The sequence below is a fragment of the Fukomys damarensis genome, unplaced genomic scaffold (genome assembly GCF_012274545.1).
Source record: "Fukomys damarensis isolate Sample0158 unplaced genomic scaffold, DMR_v1.0_HiC HiC_scaffold_39, whole genome shotgun sequence".
In the NCBI taxonomy this organism is placed as follows: domain Eukaryota; kingdom Metazoa; phylum Chordata; class Mammalia; order Rodentia; family Bathyergidae; genus Fukomys; species Fukomys damarensis.
Genome location: NW_022900951.1, coordinates 53,377,089 through 53,396,089, shown reverse-complemented (window position 1 = coordinate 53,396,089; position 19,001 = coordinate 53,377,089). Strand labels below are relative to the sequence as shown.

The following is a 19,001-nucleotide window of genomic DNA, read 5'->3' as shown; positions in this document are numbered from 1 at the left end:
TTCCTTTTGCTGAGGCCAAATATAAACTCCCGGGCAGGAAATGCCTTGAAGGAGCCAGGCCCCACCCTGAGATCTAGAAAATATTGTCTTTGACAGAAAGGAAACAAGCCTTAGAAAAGTGACCTCCTCACAAAGCCAGCAGACTCAGCCCCTCCTCTAAGACCTGCACTGAGCCAGAGGGAGGGTTATAATACTTGAGCATATAGCAGAGGGCAGAGGTGACCACTGAATGCTAGGGCCACCGGGGGGCCAAGAGAAGGAAAACCCAAAACGGTGACTTACCAGTTGGCAAGGCCTACAAACATAGAGGTTGTGAGGTACAGGGAGAAAAGTGAAAGGCTACCAATCTGAAGACGATTTTTACTTCTAGGTTGTTTTTTTTTTTTTTTGTTTAATTGAGTTTATTGGTACATTCCAGGTATGCAGTACAGTTACATTCATCATTGGGATCTTGTACCTTTACATGACATGTCTTGGTTCTCATTTTTTCCCCTTGTCCCTAACCTCCCTTCGTCCCCTCCTCCCCTCCCCATTTATAAACATTTTATTTCCATTTTTTCATTTTCTCATATTTTTTTCTTTTCCTTTATTCCCTTTCCCCTACCCTTCCCACTTTCCCTACACCTTTAGCCCTTTTCTTCCTATTTCACATTGTCAATTATCTCATTAGGATCTTGTGTACTATTATAGTTTTTCCCACCAGAGAAACTATTCGGTATAGGTTTTGTTTTTAATGGTGACTGTTCATTAATGATAGTATGTATAATACTGGATGTAATTATTAATAAAAATTAATAACAGACACTAACAGCTACTGAGTACTTACTCTGTGTTGGTCCTTGCACGAAGGATCTTATACAGATTGTATTAGGCAAGTTACTTAAATTCCCTGTAATTCAGAGTCTGCATTTGAAAAATAGAGATATAACCCTAGTGCCTACAGGAGGTTTTTGCAAGGATAAAAATGGGATAATAATAGCCTAAATAGCCAGGTGTGGTGGCACATGCCTATAATCCCAGCACGTGGGAGGCTGAGGCATTGCACGAAGGATCTTATACAGATTGTATTAGGCAAGTTACTTAAATTCCCTGTAATTCAGAGTCTGCATTTGAAAAATAGAGATATAACCCTAGTGCCTACAGGAGGTTTTTGCAAGGATAAAAATGGGATAATAATAGCCTAAATAGCCAGGTGTGGTGGCACATGCCTATAATCCCAGCACGTGGGAGGCTGAGGCATGAGGATCGCTAGAATTATATTATGGGATGTTCACAACAATCTTGGCAGTGCTCCAATGATATCTCTAAGTTACAGATTAGGAAACTGAGGCCCAGAGATACGGGGTAACTTCCAAAGTCTGGCAGCCAAGAAGTGATGGCCCAAGATGCAAATCTAGGTGATCTGGTTCCACAGTAAGAATTACCAAATTCAAAATGACCTTGTTAAATGAGGGGAAATTGCCCAGTCTAGGGCCAGGCACATAGCACATGTGTGACCCTCCCCCCGCCCCATCAGGGTTTTGCAGTATGAACTTTTAGCTTGAAGTTTCCATCAGTAGGGAAAGCACTGACCCATCTCACATCTTATTTGGTCCCTGCAACAACCTGTCCAAAGCAATGCCTATTTCACACATGGGGAAACTAAGGCCATGAAAGGTTAAAGGACTTCTACTGAAGCTTACGTGAGACCAGAAGCCCACCTAAATACCCCTCCAGAAAGACTCAGTTTCCATTTCAGCCTCTCAGCTCTGCCCTTCAAAACCACTCCCCATCAGCTGTATGTGCATCCACCTAACAGTACCTGCGCGCCTACTCCGTATCAGGCCTCTGCTAGGCACCGAGGTCTGCAAATACAACAAAAGCTGAACTTTCTCAGAGTACTTAGTCAAAGATGCCACCAGACCCATTCCGAGGCTGAGGAAGGAAACTTACAGCCCCCAAGGAGCCTGAGATGAGAACACTGGGTGGGAAGAGATCTTCTGGACAACTCGCCCACCTACACATTTCCCAATTTGAGCATGGACCACATGAGCTGGAGGGATCACAAGTATTAATCCAGCCAGCCTCCTGCCTGCCCCTGCCCACCCACGCCTTCTAAATAATGCAACCTGGTTGTCAAGACAGCGCATTAAAATGTCTCCTCTTCCCTGATACCACCCAGCTCTCCTCCTTCCATTATGCTGGAAGGTGCTAATCAAGCAGGCCTGGTGCTGATGCCAGAACCAACCCCCAGTCCCAACTCCCTTCTGCATGTCCTTCCTCCCACCCCAATGAGGCTCTACTTCAGGGCATCAATAACCCACTCCTTCTCCCTGTCTTGCATTATCTGCCTACCCTGGAGGCAGTAAGGGAGCACAGCAAGCAGGCAAAAACCTGGAGGCTGGCTTCCCAGGAGTGACTGTTATCTCCTAAGTGTGATAAGCACTAGGGGAGAGCAGGGAGACCCAAGTCTCTGTTCTCTCCTCCTGGTCAGGCATCTGGAGAGAGAGGGGCATGGCTCAGGCTTTAAGGATATAGGAGGAAGAGTCGGGCATCCTGTGTCCTGATCCTCTCCCATCACTGGCTTTGTGACCTTGGGCACGGTCTTCCTTTAGCCTCTCCTTATTCAGTTTCTTTATACGGAAAATGGGGAAGATCTTACAGGATCATCTCATCACAGGAGCTAAATATGTTAAAATGTGTCAAGGATTTAGAGGAGCTATTATTACTACTGGTGTTCTTATCATTATGCTAGTCTCTTACAGTGTCATAAATGTCACTAAATGCAGCCAGCAGAAGGAGCCCTGTAGGAGGGCACAGCCAGAGACAGCTTTTCTAGATGAGGCAGAGTTGGAAGTGACAGAAAAGGCCAGACCTAATGCCAAGAGGTGGCAGTTCTAAGTCCTGCACATCCACGGACCAGTATAAAACAGCAAAGTGACATAGTTGCCAAAAATATTATTAAGACAACAGCACTGGAAATAATTTTACTTGCATTTGTGGATCACATACTCAACGCTATAAGCTAGGTACACATCTCCATTTCTTAGCTGACCAATGAAGGCTCAAAAAGACAAAGAAATTTGCCCCCAGAAACCCAGCGCTGTGTGCACAAGAACTTGTGCTCTTCACCACAACAGCCCCACCTCGCGTATATGTTATACTTGTGCTTCACTCTGGCCCTTTTCCCACATCCCCCCTCTTTGTTTTTCCCATTGAAAAGGCCCTGCTGGGGTGGGGGCTGCTCACACCAGATGTTTGGGGTCAACCTTTTTCCTACCTCAGCTGGAGCAGAACAGCAAGCTTCAGGTACCTTCCTATCTCACACCTCAGACAGGCCAGCCTCTGGCCAGTCCAGATTAAGGGCAGGAAATCCTAGGCCACCTCCCCTGGAGGTCAGTCCTGTTACCATGGGAACAGAGTTGCAGCCTGGGCAGAAGTTCCTCTGTGGTAGGGAAGCTGCCGAGTCAGCCCCAGCTGCCTTGGCTGCTGGGTGTGGTTTGTGGAAAACAGGCCAGGCTGAGTGTCAGGAGACCTGGGTTCCAAAGCCTCCCCACTGCAGACTGTCCCCCTTCCTTCCATTCCCTGACCTCAGCTGGGGGTCACCAAGGATCACACTGTGGGGACTGTACCATGTATTTTACTGAGTTCTTCTGAGAACAGAGTGGGACCACAGGAGTGAAAGTGCCCTGGAAACTAAAGAAATAGGAGGACTCATCGTTGTCACTGTCATCAACTGCTAGGGGAAGGAATGACTGAGTTGGTGTTTCTCCCTGTCTGATTCACTCTTGTAGGCCCCACTGTGGGCATGGCTCACACTCATTTCCGGCTTCAGTACTCCCTAAAATATCTTTTCTCCACCCTTATCGGCTCCAGAGATGAAGGTAAATGTCAGAAAAGCAGGGTATGCTGGAATCAAGGGAACTGGCTGATCAACCAACAAAACAGAAAGTGTTGTACTGTGGGGATTTAGCATCTACCTGGCACCACCAGAAAACACCTAAATAGATGTCATCCTAAAAAGTTCAGACTAGAAATAAATGGAGCAGAGTGAGGAGCTTCCAGTGCCTCATTTCCTGCCCCCAATAGTTCAGGGTGCCACAAAATAGTAGCATGCAGAGGGGACAGTGACGAGGCTGGGAAGGAGGCTGTCCCATGCCCGAGAGGCACACTTGGGAGAGCTGAGGCTGCTTAGCCTGGAGAAGACACAGGCAGACCTGGGTTCTGTCCTCAGAACTCTGAAGGTCAGAAAGAGCAGACAGGGTCTCAGTGATCCCATAGAGCAGAACTGGGACCCAGGAATAGAAGCCCTGGGGAGAAACAGTTAAGTTCAACATTAAATAAAGCTTTCAGACTCTCAACAGATGGAACTTACTGCTTGCAATATATGGCACACCCAGGTACTGAGGATGGGTGAGCAGGAACTCCACAAGCACAGGGCAAAAAGACTAGAGCTTCAGGAGACTTGGACCTAGTATCCACTACAGGCACTCTCACTTAGAGTCTGTCTGCATGCCTACCTCTAGGAGGATTGTAGGAGAAGACATTAAGGAGACCAGAGCTGGCCAGGCCTTCCCTGCTTCCCAGAGACCTGGGATCCGAGGAGCACCTTTGGGCTGGTACTTAGCAGGAACAGGTCACTCATTAACTTGTGGCTGAATGGGTCAGAAGGTGGCCACCTGGAAGAGACACAGCATGAGAAGGGGCTAGACAGCAAGTTGCATAAAAGCCCCTGCCTAAGGAGAACCCACGCTGTGGCAGTTCAGGGCTCAGTCAGCCCAAACTACCTTAGGCTACTGAGAATATTTAGTGACTGAGCTTGGCTGAATTTGAAGCCAGGCCTCCATTGCCATGTGGCCAAGAAGGTCTTGGGCGGAAACACATACACGAACAGCTAGAAAGAAGCCCAGAAGACCCCTGAGTCTATGCCATCTGCCCTGCCCATTTCACAAATGTAGAAACTGAGGCACAGAGAAAGCAAATGTCTTCCCTAAAAATCTTTCATGGGGACGAAGAATCAGAAGCCAACTTTCGCTACTCTGTTGTAGGAAATTCTGTAGTGAAGAGGCCCTAAATACTGGTTCCTTCTCTTCCCACTGGAACAACAGAGAACTGCTTGTGGTCTAGAGCTTTCTAAATTGGGTCTGGGTTCTGGTATGACCCTTTTCAACTCCCACTGCTTGTCTAGATACAGACTCTCTGAAGAAGGCATTCTCCACCACAGAGGCCCTTGGCCTGTTAGCTCCTCCCCACCCCAGCACACATCACACACACACACACACACACACACACACACACCCTATCACCAACAACAGCAGACCCATTGGGTGGGCATTTCTTGCTCTTTTAGATTCTCAAATTGAGATCAGAAATTCAATTTTCCGGAACCCCTCACCAGCGCCTTCTGACTCTGATGCTAAAAAAAAAAAACACTTGCCCATCCAAATCCCCATCAACTCAACTCTTCTGTTGTTTTCTTTTTTTTTTAATTGAGTTTATTGGTACATTTTAGGTATACAGTACAGTTACATTCATCATTGGGATCTTGTACCTTTACATGACATGTCTTGGTTCTCATTTTTTCCCTTTGTCCCTGCCCTCCCTTCACCCTCCCATGATGTTTTCAATGTCATCCAGGCTGAACATGTATCCTTCACACAATGTGAATAACTACTTTTGTTTGACCAAGCAAAGGACAGAGGGGCAGAACTTCAATTGGCCCCAGAAGTTCTTGTGACTGAATGTTTGTCAATGTCTCCCTGGGAGAAAGTGGGTGAGGGTTTAGGATGGGGTCCCTTTAAGGCCTGGGGTGGACAGGGAGTTAGTTAATGGCCATCTTCTAGAGGTGACTTTCCAAGGTGATGATTATGTGGCTCAATCATTAACCAAGCAGTGGCAGGACCCCAAGCTTGTTGGAGAGGGGCCACTCCTTTCCCAAGGACAGACCAAGCACTGGAAGCTGCAGTCAGGAGAGCATTCCTGGGGTCTTTCTGTCTCTCAGACAGGTTGCAGAGGGTGGGTGGGGGCATAGGTCTATACTGACAGAAGTGTTCCCTCAGCCCCATATAAAGGTGGAGGAGGTCTGGCCTGGAAATGGTAGAAGTCAGCACACCCTTGCAGGGGCAGGGGAGAAGAGAGAGACAGTGAGCGGTTTTATCATGAATGGGAGAGGAAGCTCCAAGCTGGGCCTTGGTGATTAGATGACAAGCTGGGAAAGAGGCTCATCCTGAATGCATCCTGTTTTGCTCTGGACTGGGGGCAGGGGCGGGGCCTGGGTGGAGATCAGCCTCCCAGGAATTCTCCCAGGCCTGCTGACCTCAAGCTCCTGGGTGGCCCTGGAACTCAAAGGCATGTGGGAGAGTCAGAACGTTCATTTACCACTGAAAAAACAAAGGCTCAGTTTCCACAAGAAATTTCCACAGGTCAACCTCAGGAGTAGGAGCCCCAGAGGTGGCTCACATCTGCCTGAGGTGCTGCCACCAGCAACGTAGCATCTGTTAATGAGGGACTAGGACTCCATAATCCCTCTAGCTCAGATCTTTCATGGGCCTCTCTCCAAGGTTCAACTCAAATATCACTGCCTCTGGTCAGTCACCTTCTCCTCAGTCAAAAGCAATGGCTTCTAGGTCAGGATTCCCAGGGCAAAGCCTCCTCCTCAATAACTGAAAATATGAACACTAAAGCCGGGCGTGGTGGCACACACCTGTAATCCCAGCACTGGTGAGGCTGAGGCAGGAGGATCACTGTGAGTTCGAGACCAGCCTGGGCTACATAGTGAGTTCCAGGTCAGTCTCAACCACATAGTGAAACCCTGTCTCAAAAAAAAAAAAGAAAGAAAATATGAACACTGACCAGATATTTGATTATGTTAAAGGACTGTTTTGGGTGTGACAATAATAGAGTGGTCCTTGAGTCCCTATTTTTTAGAGATATATATTGAAATATTTTTACATGAATTGATAAGGTGTTTAGGATTTGTTTCAAAATAAACGGAGTGAAGGAGGTAGGGGTACGATACTTGAGGCCTCATTATACTGTCTCTCTTTTTAAATATGTTCAGAATTCCTTTATATTTTTTAGAAGCCCTCACTGAGATAAAAGGTCTTAGTGAGTTATGTATTACCCAAGGTCACTAAACCCCAAACTAGATGGAAGATTTCTTGAAGGTGGGTGTTATTGCTCTGGGTCCTCCACAAGACCTTGAACCATGCCTGAACTTAATGACTAATAATTTATACAGCGCGTGGTAATTTACAAAATACTTAGCTGTGGATCTTCTCATTTAATGCAGTGAGATGGGACAATCGGGAAAACTGAGTGTCTGGGAAGGTGAGAGTACCAGAAGAACCTGGAATTAAATCTCCAGTACTAGGGCCCTCAGGCTCCCCCTTTCTCTCTCTCTCTCTCTCTCTCTCTCTCTCTCTCTCTCTCTCTCTCTCTCTCTGCTCCCCATCTCAGTGCTACCCTGGACACAGAAGGAACTTAACATTCAGTTCTCAGATTATTGCATGTGGCTGAGGCAAACAGGAACAGCAACTGTTCAGCATGCAAGTTGCCAACATGGAGGAGTGCATAAGAGGAAACAACATACAAACCCATGTCAGACTTGTGACCAGGATCCAGACTATGGATTCCAGTCCACTGACGACTATGTACTTGGACTATCCCTTGACACAAGTGTGTGAGCATGCAACACACGGTCCAAGACCCGGAATCACAGATGTCATAAACACCTGACAGCAACAATTGCATGCTTAGCCCACAACTCAACCACCCCAGTTGAGGTTGTAGCCCATACTTTCCACCCCCAAACTCTGGAATCTCGATCCCTATTTTGTCGGCTGAAAAGCCTCCCCCAGGATCAGGGTCATGACACATGATCCTACCCAAAGTTGGAGCCCAAGGAAAAATTTTCTCTTCTATTTAAGCCAAAAGCAACTCTTTCTTCCAGCCAGAGACCCCTTACCTATCTTCCCTCAAGAAGGTGAGGGCACAGCTTACCTTGGTTAAACCTGCCATCCACTAAATCCAAAATTTCCATGGCTGGAACAAGGAGTTCCCAAAGTCTCCTAGCAGAAAAACTATAAGTGCCGGGGATTTAGCTCAGCGGTAGTACACCTGCATCACAAGCACAAGGACCTCTCTGGTACAAAAAAGGAGAGGGAGGGAGAACTGTAGGAGGCAGCTATGATAGCATCCTAACGACTGTAGATACCATCCCTTCCTCCCTTTGTGACCTTCTTGCTTTTGAGTCCCTGATGTTATCCCTGTAAGTGAGCCCGAGAACCCTCCCCTCTCTCTCCAATTTGTAGTCTCAAGAATGGACTATTTTAGTTTTTTTGTTGTTGTTTGTTTTGAGAGTGAGTCTTGCTCTGTGGTTCAGGCTAGCCTTGAACGCACTATAGTAGCCGAGGATGGCCTCAAAACTCATGGCAATCCTCCTGCCTCAGGATTACAGTCGTGTTCCACCACACTCTGTTCGAGAATGGATTTTTTTAAAACTTCAAGAGGACTGACAGAAGATCAAAGTTCGGGTGTCTTCATGACACTTTCTTTTGCTCCTCTGCTCAAAAATAGGAGGTGCCATCCTCCTTGAAAACTCACACTACTCATTCCAAGCACTCACACAGGGTACACAGTCATTTTGCCTATCTTTGGCTCCTCTTCTTGACCTTAAACCTCCAGATATTATCTCCTGGCAGCCTCTCCAGACGGCACAGGGGAGCTGAGAGGCACAGCCAGGCTCAACATATTTTCCCAGGAGTTGCCTGAGGTGTAAGGAGGAAAGCAGGAGAACAGGGCAGACTGAACTCTGTCCAGCCTGGTGTTTCCTAACCCTAATGCTAGAGGTCCAGGAAGCAAAAATTTGAAATCTGAAGTCCAGAACCTAGAAGGAGACCAAATCTCTGAAATAAGGACTAGCCCAGAAGGCCTGGCTTGATGGCAACTACAAGTTTAAGATGAAAGAGCTTCAGCCTCATCCTTCCCAAACACAGTCCTTCCTCATCACACTCTTCCCACTCCACTAGCCAGCCAGAATCCTCCTGCGGTCTTCATTTTCTTCTCTACCCTTGGGATGTCCACCCCCCTGTCCCTAAGGAACAAGATGTGTCCCTCCTTCATTGACGAAAATGAGGGGAAAATTCAGACAGCAAGGATACAGATGGTGGGAGAAGCTGCAATCTTACAAAGTGGGGGCAGGAGCTGATGGCACAGCAGGTGTCAGGGTTTGAAAATAACCCTGAGTGTGATTACCTCTCCTCCCTGGCAGCACTGGGTGCTCTGAGACCCAAACAAGTCAGGGCCCAAGGACATGGGTGACCATGGATTCCAAGTCAGCCCAATCTCTGGAGTTCCCAACCTCTGGGACTCCAGGCTGTAGAAGTAAACTCTCACCCCTCCCCACCTTGCTCCACCACACACACACAAACTCACACACAATTTTCCAGCTGGTTTACCTGCATAATCACCACAAAACTTTCCAATTGCACAGCTCCTATGGCTCCAAGCCTCTCAGAGACAACCTTTTACCTATCCAAAGACTGGCCTCAGGCACCAAGTAACTAAAGGTCAGGGCAGTAGAGATTGGACCTGTTAGATATTGAAATGCAGCAGCCAACCCAGGTGCAGTAGAGAACACTGAGGCTCACAGAAGTAGTGTGACTTGCCTTAGGTCATATGAACTGGCTGAGCCCTGGTTTCATGGGTCCTTATTTAGCGCTCAACTCTAACAAGTGTTGGGAAAAGAGACAGAGAAGCCCAGAGACTGTGTAATTTGTAACGCCAAAGAATTTCCACTAAAACGTCTGCCTTTCCTCCTTAGTTTGTTAATCCAAACCCACTTGGGACTTCATGAGGAAACCGAGCCCTAGAAAGATGTTAAATAGCCAAAGATTTTTACTTGGTCCCCGCAGCTACCAAGAAATTCCTAGGCGTCTCTCAGAGGGAAGGCAGTGGCCGACGGGAAAGTCCACACAGCCCTACCAGGGCTTCCTGGAAATGCCCTCGAAAGCAAAGAAGCTGATGAGAGCAGCAGCTAGACCTGGCCACACAGCCCAGAGCCCTACCACCCCCGTCTGGTTGCAACCCTCTCCGAAGCCCCGGAGTAACTGCTCCAGGATCCAGCCAGTCCCGGGAGGCGCCTGTGGACAGACGCTGTCCTCTGCCCAACTCGCGGGACTCCCTTCGGCAACTCTGAACCCAAATCCTGAAGGCGGAGGTGGCTCGGCTCGCCTACTCCCCATCTCCAGCGTACGCCGCCCAGAGGAACCGCTGGGACAGGGGCCCGAGTCGGAATGCTCCAGGCAGGGCGAGGGAGCACAGGCGCCCGCGTCCGTCTGGGTCTCCCCTATGGTCGCCACAATGCTCCAGGCAGGGCGAGGGAGCACAGGCGCCCGCGTCCGTCTGGGTCTCCCCTATGGTCGCCCCAACTCTTACCTGGAAGCCACGTCCACCCCTTTGAGCTCGGGCCCCGACACAGCGTGGAGCGGGTGGAAGGCGAGTGGGACTGCTCCGTCCGGGTCACGCACAGAGCCTGGGGTTGGGCGAGGGTAACGGTGCCAGCCAGAGGAGCAGCTGCAGCTCCTGCTAAGCCATTGTCAATCTGAATCCGCCAAGCAGCGCAGGTGGGTAGGCAGCGTCTGCTGGTCCGCTGTAGGACGCCCCGCCCACCTACGGGACCATTGACCAATGAGAGTGCAGTGTAGCCCACTGCCCCTCCCATAGCCACTCAAATTGGGGTGGGCGGAGCTTGATTTGCTGGCTCCCCCAATCCCCGTGTCTCTGCCTTTCCCTCGGGTCACACCGCTGGGAGTTAGGCGGTGCAAACCCAGAGCCAGACTAGGGGTGAGGGAGCCTGTTGGCCAGGAGTTCTGAATGTGCCTGGCACCATGTGGGGGTTTCAAATACCTATGCTATGTGCACAAGAGGGCGCAGTGACTTGTTCAGGATAATTTATGGGGAGTTTAGAAGTCAGCTTCAGATCGTCAGTAGAGACGGCCAAAAGAGTAATTTGGTATTTGAGCAGGAAGTTGCCATCCCCACTTTGCTCTACCCCAGCATTCTGCAGTCTCACCAGCATTGCAACTCTTTTGAGCTTCCCACCTCCAGTACAAACTCTGCCTCTGCACACAAAGGCAAAGAAAGCCAGGTGTGGTGATGTACACCTGTAATCTCAGCACTGAGGGATGCTGACGCAGGAGGAAAACAAGTTCCAATCCAACCTGGCCTACATGGCGAGAGCCTGCCTCAAAATTAAAAATTTAAAAAGGGCTGAGGGTGCTATTCAGTGGCAGGGCAGTTCTGGGTTCAATCCCCGAAAGAAGAGGGAGAGAGGAAGGAAGGAAAGACAGGTATGGAAGGCTGAGGCATTAGTCAAGGCAGGAGAGGGCTTCCAAGAGTTATGACAGCAAGCATCATCAAACACTAGTTCAAACTCTGTAAGAAACACTAGGATTTGATTTCTCTTTTGCCTTTCCCCACAGGTCTCAACACAAGTTCACAACCTTGATTCACTGTTGAGCTGAGGATTCTTAACTGTCAGGGATGTCAGTAGCTAAGACCTCATGCCACCCATATTTACAATGAAAGCAACTGAGGCTCAAGCTCAAGGCTAGTCAGCAATCCATGGCAGGGACAATACCTACACATGGATTATTTTCTCTGTAACTAACATATGGGAGAAGTGAAGCTGAGCTGTTTGGAATGCACGGTACAAAATCCAACACATGAGAACAAAAGCGTCTGTATTTCTAGGACAGCAACTCTCTCAGGTCACCCATGGCAATGACAGAATCAGACCTAGAGCCCCAGGTGCTCCCTGTCCTGTCTGGTCTTCAGTCTGGTACCAGCAGGTCAAACTGAAATTCCCCATTTGCCTTCCCTGCTGGCTCATATGAGAAATGCGGGAGCAGAAACGGAGCTAGGCAACCACCAGCACACAACCCTTCATTCCTTTCAACAGCAGGGTTGTGGCTAGTATCCTCTGGCAATTTGTTTAAGGTGAATGGTGTCTTAAATGTGGCTAAGACTTGTATATCAGAATTCACTCCCAGAAGCAAAATCCTGCCCAGAGTCAGGAACCCTTATGATGGGTGGGAAGGGATATGACCTCCTTCCTGAGTCTGGGCTCTAGGACCACAAGAATCCCTAAGGCTTGGAGTAGAAGCCAAATGTATCCTTCTTGTGCACAATGCTAGAAAGGACATAAAAGCGAGGGCCCTATCATGATCTTGACACTTCTCCTAAGGTCAAGAAACCATGCCAGAGATAATTCCATCCACCCCACAGCACCAACACAAGGCCTACAGTAATTTCTCAGTAATGTGTGCTAGTAGGGGAATAAATGCCAAAAGGTATTTAACAGGCAACCATGAAGAAATTATAAGCCTATGAATAATAAGCAAACCCAACTTACCTTTTAGTAGGTATATCTGGCTGAATCAGATATGATGGGTTCCAAGACACAAGTTCTTTATATATATAAAGGGAACCAGGCATGATGGCACATGCCTGTAATCCCAGCTACTCAAGAGGCTGAAGCAAGAGGATCTCAGCTTTGAGACCAGCCTGGGCAATGTAGTGACACCTTGTCTCAAAACAGAAATATATAAATAAAAAGGGATCAGGATGTAGTTCCATCTCTGTGCTCCCCAGGTTTAATCATCAGTACTAAACATAAGAAAAAGAAGAAGAGAGAAAGAGATACAAAGAGAGAAAACAAAAGTTAAAGTGAGAAAAAAGTACCGAAAAAGTACAAAAACCAGAAACTGCTATAAATAAATAGAATAATGACTTCAGAGTGCCTGGCACAGAGTAGGTGCTCAATACAAACATTTATTGAATGACTAAATACAATAATCAAGTAAAACCACAATCCTAAGTAGAATCCATATACATTATGGCAATTTGAAACAGCCCAACTAATATAAGAGCTATTTCTTGGAGTCTTTTTTCTTTAAATCTCCCTCTCTTATCTCATGAGTTTCAGAAAGGCAAAGAGAGCTCAGCACCTTCAGAAGGGGGAAGATGGATCACCCCTCTCAATACCGCCAGCATCAGTTCGCTGCCCCAGCCCCAGCCAGTCTTGCACAGAATGGATATTCAGTAAGAGTGCCTGGGATGGATGAGGAAATGATGCTTTTTGGCAGACTTCTTTCCAGACTGCAGCCTGAGTGGCTCTGGAGATGACTAGAGGGTTCGAGTCTTCGGCTTCTCTTTTTTCACAAGTCCCAACTCACATTTACGTATCTTGTAGTGAGTCTGCTTTTATGCAGAATGCCAGCTCAGACATCAGCCAGGAAAATATAGAGAACATGAAGCAGGCAAGGAAAGGTCCCCCCACCGTCTGTGTGTGTGTGTGTGTGTGTGTGTGTGTTTCTGTGTTTCTATGCTTACAGCATAGGTCTTCCCTTATTTTATCTATCACCACCACAACCCAACTGTATCACATATAACAAAGTAGAATGGACTCTGAAGCCAGAAGGCTTGGGCACACATCTCAACTCTAGCTGTGTGACTCTGCCTCAGTTTATTCATCTGTAAAATGCAGATGAGAGCAGCTAGTACATAATAAGTGCCAGATATGGGAATGGAGACACTGAACAATGGCGGCAAGAGCCCTAGAAAAGCTGAGTGCTAGCCCTAGTTCTACCTTTCAGGCTGTATCACCCAAGACAAGTCATTATGCCACTCCAATCATCAGTTTTTTCATCTATGAAATAGAAGTTGAGGACCGGGGATTTTGCTCAGTGGTGCTGCCTCCTGCCTTGCAAGCGCAAAGTCCTGAATTCAATTTCTGGTACAAAAAAAAAAGAGGGAGGAGTAAAGCATGAAACCCAGTGGGCAAGGTGGAGACCCTGGATGCAAGGCTGTCTTATAAAGGCCAGTAGCAGGACACAGGATGACACCAAAGGTGCTCTAGAGCTAAGCTCTTTCAGGGCTGGTCAACCTTTTATGCCCTAAGCTATAGCTGAATGAAATGCCATATGCATTACCCAGAGCCTCTCTTTGAGACCACTGGGTTCTAATCGGGGCCCACCTGAAGACTTGCAAGAGCCTCTACACTCTTCCCTGCCTGGGAATGGGACTTCACCGAGCTGTAGCAGGCAGCCCGTGGTTCCTCTGCAGTGGCTGGCATCACCATAAAGAAGGCAGCCAAAAGAGCCTTCCACTTCTCTCTTACATGGAAGCTAAGGGCACAGAAGCAGTCATCCCAGGGAACTAGCAGAGGAATATACAAAGACAGAATACTCAGACAGTCCCACCCAGACCCTGACCACTGGTGCCCTCACACTCAGGCTTCCACACTTGTACACACATTCCTGCAGGCCTCGGCAAAGCCCACCAGCCAGCTCCGAGTGGCTTGGGCCCCACCCAGCTGCCTGAAAGGCAGCTATTGAGCAGGCTCTCACAACGTGAAATAGTCATGGTTTCTTAAAAAAATTTTTGAAGGGGCCATGGCTGTGGCAGGGGGAACTGTACTAAGGGGCAGTTGGAGCAGGGATAGATCCAAGGAGGCAAATGCAGGGGTGGGATCGCAAAAGCACAGGGCGCACAGGCACCTCATTGTGGGGACGGAGTATAGACAGCTGTGTCCTTGGAGTAGCAAAAGAATCTCTCTCAAGCCACAACTGAGGGTCCCACCATGGCCATGCCCATATGCCTCTCCGAACAGCCCGGAAGGAGCAGCTCTGTGTGGGCTAAGAGCCCTGGATCAGTACCAAGGGAAGCTAGAGCAGTGACAAAGCCAGGATAGGACAGGACAGGACAGGGGTATCAGGGGCCACTTAACCACTCTGTGCTCTCCCTCCCCCAAGCTGGGACACAGAGGTGCTTGTTCTCCGTGCCCAGAAGCTCATAGGTACAACTCCAGGCACTGCCCTGGTCACTGGAGGTAGATAATCCAGGCCCAACAAACACCAGGCAAAGGGCCAGCCTGATGCAAGGTACTCAGGCGCCCGCAGAGCAGCGTAACAGGCCTCAATGAACACCTGGGGTGGGGCCTGGCCTGGCCTGACTGGCTGATCTCAGAGAGGCCAGAGGTTTGCGGCTGTGGCAGGTATAGCACAGAAGAACCCCGTACTTTCCAACAGGTGGTCACTATGAATACAGCACTTGGTTGGCCCCCACGGACACTCACAGCAGGCTGTCCACCCCAGCAACCCATCCCACCTGTGCACTACAGAGGGAGGTCACAGTGTGCCTCCCAGTGTGAAAGATAAGCCATAAAAGCCCACACCTAGCACTGCACTTTCACCTGACCCACATGCAACCCCTCACCACTTACACGGGCCCCTGAGGCCAAGTGAACACTTCTGTGCTCCCAACCCTGCCCTCCACCTGATTCAGTGTCAGACCTCAAGCTAGCTCTTCCTGGCTGTGACCTGCTCCCTCACCTAGAAAACAGGAGCTAGGCTTTGTATTCCAGATCCTCTTGTTTCCAGAATATTCTCTGCCCTCTTAGCTTCTCTGTGCTCCTGAAGGGGTGGGGTTTGTGCAGAGGAATGAACTGGGGTGCTGTGAGGGTCCTCTGAGGATTGAAAAAGCAGGAAAAGCAGAGAAGGGGAGAGAAAAGAAGGGCAAGGGGCCAAAGAGAAAGGCAGGGAAGAGAGGGGCTGAGGCCAAGCCGTTCCTAAGGTGGGGATGGGGTTTCTGCCCCAGCATTGCCCTGTACCCACCCTGGGGCTGTGGGCACCCAGAAACCCTGAGTAGACCCGGGGCCCGTGCCCCCTTTCTGTGGCCCTTCCACGCATCCCTCTGGGCATCCAGCCCCCGAGACAGAACCCAGAGAGTGAGGAGGAGGTGAAGGCGCAATGACGAGGGGGCTCATCCTCCCCATCCACTCTCCCACCAGCCCACCGAGGCCTGGCCTCACACTGCAACAGCACATGGTGCCCAGCCAGTCGGAGCACTGCTTGGGGAGGGCCACGGCTTTCACAGGTGCCGCCTGCCCCGAGCCTACACCGCCCAGCTCGGGGACTGTGGATCTGAGGGCTTGGCCCTCTCAGTGCAGGCCCACCGAGCCCACCTCCCGGCCAACCACCTCCTCTCCTGCCCCAGGAGGACATCACGGCAGTGTGGAGTGTGTGTTCAGGCCTTGGGCTACTGGACGCAGGGGTCTGGGCTCTACTTGGCCTGGAATCCCTGTCCCCACTCAGAGACCCCCCCACCCCACCACCATGCCCCTCAATACGCTGTCACACTCGCTAAGTAAGAGCTCTGATCCCTGACCCTCAGCCGGGACGGAGACCTCCCACAGGAGCACCAACTGGTCAGATGACATGGGTTTGTGCCGGGTACCGGCCAGGGGTAGGGGCGGGAAGTTAGGCAACTGACCCCAGAGAGAGGTCCCTGCTTTTCTGGAGCTCTTACACTGGGGTGGTGCTGGGCTAACGGCAGACTCGGAGAATGCCCATCCCAGGCAGGTGGACAGCAGGAGCAGGTCCAGGAAGACGGGGAGGGAAGGGGCAGCAAGGCTTCCACGGTGGGCAGGACCTGATGTTCTGCAGTCAACAGACCCTCAGGAGAATGGCTTCTGGGTCGGCGGCCAGCATGTGTAACCCTGGCTTCTACCCTGCTTCTTCCACGGAGATGCTGTGTGACCTGGCAGAGAATCTCGCCCTCTCTGGACTTCAGTGTTCCCATACATGCAGAGTCTGATCTAGGGATCTCAGAAGACCCTATCAGTTCAGTGTGCTCAAGCTCCATGACCCAAACTAGTTTTCCATTTGAGTAAGACTGAGAGTATCTAGAGAAAAATAGCAGGCAGTGCTTGGACTTTTTTAAAGTGTCCAAAAAGACAGATATTTTTCAATTTTTAAAATGAAAGCTCCTGGAACTCCAGGAGATCACTCACAGTACAAAGAGGACTGGAGATGGAGCTTACGGGTATCCGGAGCTGGCAAAACAAAAGGTGCCATTCGGTACGCCTGAGGAGCAGTGTGAGAGGTAAGGAAGAGACCCTTGACGTGACAGGGGATGGACAAAGCTACTGTCTAGGTGCTAGACCTGAGCACATGAAGTTCATACAAGGGGATAGAAAGACAGATAATGGAATGACAAGGAAAATGTAAGCCAAAGGTCACACATATAGAGGGACAGGAAAACAGGCAGGAGAATGGTTAAGTATATGCCACAGGCAGAGACAGTCTTGGGGGAACAGGCAGTAAAGGACATACCGTTTACTGAATGCCTACTACGTGTATGTAGCCGAAGGGGTGCTTTTATTGAGTGGACAGTGAAGGGAGAGACGGCAGGGACTCAGCCAGACGGACAATCAGGGTAACAGGATGGGGCAAGTATGGGATAAAGCAAGAGCTGGCTAAGAATTAGAAGAAAGGAGGCATGCAGGGTCAAAGCTCTGAAGAGGAAGACCGCCAGCCCCGGTGAGGTGTCACACAAACGGTAAAAGATGTGAATGGGACCAAAGACTGGGAGGCGAAAGGTCCGGGCGCTTCTCAGAGCGGCAGGAGGCTGCGAATGAAGGAAAGCCAAACCCTCACCTCCCCGCTCAGTTCTGCCGGCCTCTGTTCACCTGGTTTCCAGAGTAGCTTGTCCCACCGAGTGCCCTTCACACGCCATGCCATCCATGTCCCGGGCTTCGGGAGCCGCCAGGAGGACGCCCTGCCCCGTGCCTCGGCCATGTGTCTGTGGCGCTGCGCCTGTCGGCTCCGGCTCGGGCTCCGGGAGAGCGTGCGAGCCTGAAGTGGCTGCAAGGGGACTGAGCCGCTGCCTGGAAAGAGCCCAGGGCGCGCAGGAGGCGGGAGGGAGGGGCTGAGCGAAGGAGAGCTGCTTCTGTCCCGCCCCTTTAGTGGGGACTAGAAAATTCCATACTCCTATTTTACGCAAGAACTTCCTCCTGTCTAGCTGCACTGGCCTCAAGTCATCGACTCACGGTGCCTCCCCATCCCAATTGGACTTCTTTTCCAGAGTTGGAGTCACTTATCACCTTTTGCATCCTGGCCCCCATTTAGGAGTTGTCTCAACCCTGAGCCCCTTCAGTGCCTGCTTTTGTACCCCAGCGCAAGACTGGTGGGGTTGGGGGGGTCTTATTAGTCATAGATTGACTCCTCCACCTCCCGTCTGCCTCAAATCTCACCGACCGTGTGACATGAAGGAAGACCCTGTGTAAAGCCAGATGGAGGAATGATGGTTCCCACCATCGTGGCAGACTGATTCACTCTCAGCCTCTTCCACCCTCCTGCTTTTTACACCATCTTCACTCCCACATCACCCTATTTTTATTTGTTTGGTTCTTTTTTTTCTTTCGTTCGTTCTTTCGTTCTTTCCTCCTCCTCTCTCCCTCCACCTCCCCCCTCTTTCTTTCATTCTTTCTTTTTTTGAGACAAGTTCTCATGATGTAGCCAGGCTGCCCTACAACCCACAGCAATCCTCCTGCCTCAGCCTTTAGTACTAGAATTACAGACATGCCCTACCATGCCCGACCCTAGCAACTGGACCAGCTGGATTCCAAGAAGGCACTTTGAAATACTTCTAGTAGTATGAGCGGGGAGCCTCCTGGAGTGGAAGCAGTCCTTATAGACTCCTTTATATTACAGATAGAAAAGTGAGTCTTGAGAACACAACTGGCTTGGCCATTACCTAAGCGGCGACAATTATTTCTCTGTTGTAGGGCTGCAGTGTGAATCTGCAGGTATAAATATGGTGCCTGGCAGAAAACAGACTTCATAAGGAAAAATTAGCTTTTGAGCTGGGGATGTGATTCAGTAGCATTTGCCTAGCATAAAGCAGGTCCTAGGTTGGAGCCTCAGAGCATCCTCCCACAAATAAAGCAGGCAGAAGGATTATCTTTTACTCTCAAAGAGCTCAACACTGGGCATCTTTTACCAAAAAAGCCTAGAACCCAGACTCTAGGGTACATAACTGCACCCACTGTAAGGAAACTTCTGTTAATCCAATTGAGAAAGGTGGGTTGGTCTGGCCAAATTTGTTTACAATGGAGGGAACACTGAGAGCTGCCTGCTGTCAGACCCAGCCACTCCCACTCTAGTTCTCTGGGTGGT

General features: G+C 49.7%; 1 protein-coding gene across 5 annotated transcripts in view; it reads right to left on the bottom strand.

The window, feature by feature from the left end:
* Positions 1-17,672, bottom strand: part of Stard8 (StAR related lipid transfer domain containing 8) — a 39,654-nt gene extending 21,982 nt beyond the window's left edge. For 2 of the 5 annotated variants that reach the window (XM_010632177.3, XM_033760284.1), the window contains exon 1: positions 10,417-10,666. Coding sequence is in view for 1 of the 5 variants with exons in the window: in XM_033760285.1 (XP_033616176.1) it covers positions 17,513-17,621 (109 nt within the window). In the remaining 4 variants the exon portion in view is untranslated. Of the gene's footprint in view, positions 1-3,259; positions 3,294-4,499; positions 4,592-10,416; positions 10,667-17,512 lie in introns of those variants that run through there. The other 3 variants (XM_033760285.1, XM_010632178.3, XM_010632176.3) reach the window with 3 other exon arrangements.
* Between the last annotated feature and the right edge of the window lie 1,329 nt (positions 17,673-19,001).